Source organism: Rhineura floridana, chromosome 11 (assembly GCF_030035675.1).
Source record: "Rhineura floridana isolate rRhiFlo1 chromosome 11, rRhiFlo1.hap2, whole genome shotgun sequence".
In the NCBI taxonomy this organism is placed as follows: Eukaryota; Metazoa; Chordata; class Lepidosauria; order Squamata; family Rhineuridae; genus Rhineura; species Rhineura floridana.
The window spans coordinates 29,840,747-29,843,403 of NC_084490.1; the positions used below are offsets into that span (position 1 = coordinate 29,840,747).

Below are 2,657 nucleotides of genomic sequence, written 5' to 3' on the forward strand. Positions count from 1 at the left end.
GGGGGTGGGAAGCAAGAGGCAGTAAGGGGGGGATCCTGCTTCAGGAAGATGCCTGATGGTTTAGATGGGTAGTGGTTTAGTTCCCCCCGCACTACTTTTCAGTTACTTAGGGCTCAAATTCCATGGTTCAGAAAGTGGGCATATCATTAATTGACAATTTTTATTTTTTAATTTGCATCATTGCCCAGTGGCATTGCAGTCCCTCTTTCACAATTAGGACAACGGGGAGTTACTCTGCATTATCCACACAAAAGGCCCATAACAGAGGTTAGTGTAAAAGGCTTTGAATGTTGCAAGGGCACCCAGTGAAGAATGAGGATTCCCGCCCCTTCCTTAGAAGTCCCCTTGGAACAATGTTTTGCTTTCACCTTCTTAGCCGCTACCATTAATTGGGTCACTGAGTAGAGACAGGAAGACTACTGGACTAAGCCATGTCCCCCTTTAAGCCCCTTACGCTGTTCCACACCCCTGTCATAAGTGTTGTGTATGTAGACATTTCGTATCTCTCCCTGACATACGCAGGTCCAGCTGAACGCTAGAAAGTCTATATGTGTGCTTTGTAAGCATGTAGGTTATCATCCTATTCCGTTACCCTGAATACTTGAGGGACTCAAGTGGGTGGTGACCTTCTATGCACATAGACTACACCCTCAGCTCTTTCCCTGACATTAGTGCATTCAGTGGGACATCAGAAAGGAAGCCTACATGCACACAATTAGGGGTACATATAGGCTTACTTTTCTGACATTGTTAAATTAAACTGGTTTCAGCATTAACACTTTCTGTTTTAATGTTGTCAGTCAGTTCTCCTCTGAAGTCCCAACATTACTGAAGCTCTCCTGTTCTGTATTTTACTTAGCTGAAGTTGGAGTTCTTGTGATAAGCTCTAGTATAGGACTGGGATGTTTTTATTTAATTTTTATTTTTGCCCCATGACAGTTTCAGAAAAAGAATATCTGGCAGATCTGATTGTTAAATTAAACTGGTGAATCAGTATTTCGACATTAACAGTTGTTATCTTCTTCCTTGTACAGGTGGCAGATGAATTAGTACTGTGAACAAAATGCACAATCAAACCTCCATGCCTACATTTCTGCTCATGGGATTTTCAGAAATCCGCGAACTACAGATCTTACACTTCTTTGTGTTCCTAGCATTGTACTTGACAGCAATAATAGGAAACCTTCTCCTTGTTCTTGCAATTGCCCTCAGTCACCATCTTCACACTCCAATGTACTTCTTTCTGATTAATTTGGCCATGATGGACATTGGAATAATTTCAGTTATAGTACCAAAATCAATGGCTATTTCCCTCCTAAATAGCAGGTGGATTTCTTATTTTGGATGTGTTACTCAAGTTTTCCTTTATTTCTTATTTGGAACATCAGATTTTCTCCTTCTAACCATAATGGCACATGATCGCTATGTCGCTATTTGCAACCCACTCCAGTATGAGACCATTATGCACAAAGGGGCCTGTGTTCAGATGGTAGCCATTGTGTGGGTGACTAGTCTTCTTTATGCCATATTACACACTTGTGGCACCTTCGCAAACACCTTCTGTTCTATTGCTGTCAAACAGTTCTTCTGTGAAGTCCCAACCTTACTGAAGATCTCCTGCACGGACCTTTACTTAGTTGAAGTTGGGTTTCTTGTGATAAGCTGTAGTATAGCAGTGGGGTGTTTTATTTTTATCGTCATAACATACATGCAAATATTTTCTACAGTACTCAAAATTCCTTCTGTTCATGGTCAGAAAAAAGCCCTCTCCACTTGCCTTCCCCACCTCACTGTTGTCTCTGTGCTTACGTTCACTGGATTCTTTACCTATTTAAGACCTCCCACTTATGCTTCTTCTGATCTTGACGTGGCTTTTGCAGTGATATATACCATCATTCCTCCCACATTGAATCCATTCATCTACAGCATGCGAAACAAAGAGATTAAAACTGCTTTGTGGAAACTGTTTGATCATTCCTCTAAATCTTTCTCCAGGGTTGTTTTTTAAGAGTGGGATTGTATGCGGACGGTTGTCCTGCAGTTTTTACCTTAGTTTATTGAAATAAACATTTCAGCATTCGCAAAACATCATTTTTATATCATAAATGGATCTCTGTCTCCTCTAAATTATATCCAGGGTCATTGTTTTCTTGTGTATCTCAGCTTCTTGGCTACGTACAGCTTATCATTCTTTAAGGCCGGTTCCACAAGGTAATATCTAATATAAGCAGATAATGCATGTACATTAAATTTTTAATTTTTTCAATAGGGTGTAGACTGGGATAATTTCTGTCACAATGGTAATGCAACTACTAACAGCCTTCCTCCTAATATCTTTAATCTTAATATTGTGGGGGTCTCCTAACACAATCACAACTGGTACATAGATTCATTGCGGACCCAGCAACTGCCCCACACAACTCACACAGCAGTCATGCAGGGCTGGTTCTAAAGGGTGGCCAGATGGGGCGCTGGCCTGAGGTCCCGGAGCTACAGGGGTCCCTGAGGGGCCCTCCACTCCCCTTCCACAATCTCTGGCACCAACCATGGACCACAGGGCAGGAGCTTCCGCCTGCCCGCCATTCCTTGCACCACCTACCTGTCTCCTGCCTTTGAGCATTGCCCTTAATGAAGATGGTGGCCGTGGCTTCCCTAAG

At 42.3% G+C, this 2,657-nt stretch overlaps 1 protein-coding gene across 1 annotated transcript; it reads left to right on the forward strand.

Annotated features, from left to right (window-relative positions):
- Positions 1–1,063: 1,063 nt before the first annotated feature.
- On the forward strand, positions 1,064–2,008 carry LOC133367695 (olfactory receptor 14A16-like). The gene has a single exon (XM_061591791.1). The coding sequence runs from the start codon at positions 1,064–1,066 to the stop codon at positions 2,006–2,008; it is 945 nt and encodes a 314-aa protein (XP_061447775.1).
- The last annotated feature ends 649 nt before the right edge of the window (positions 2,009–2,657 follow it).

Coding starts and splice junctions, on each gene's coding strand:
- LOC133367695 (XM_061591791.1), top strand. CDS start 1,064: ATGCACAATCAAACCTCCATGCCTACATTTCTGCTCATGGGATTTTCA.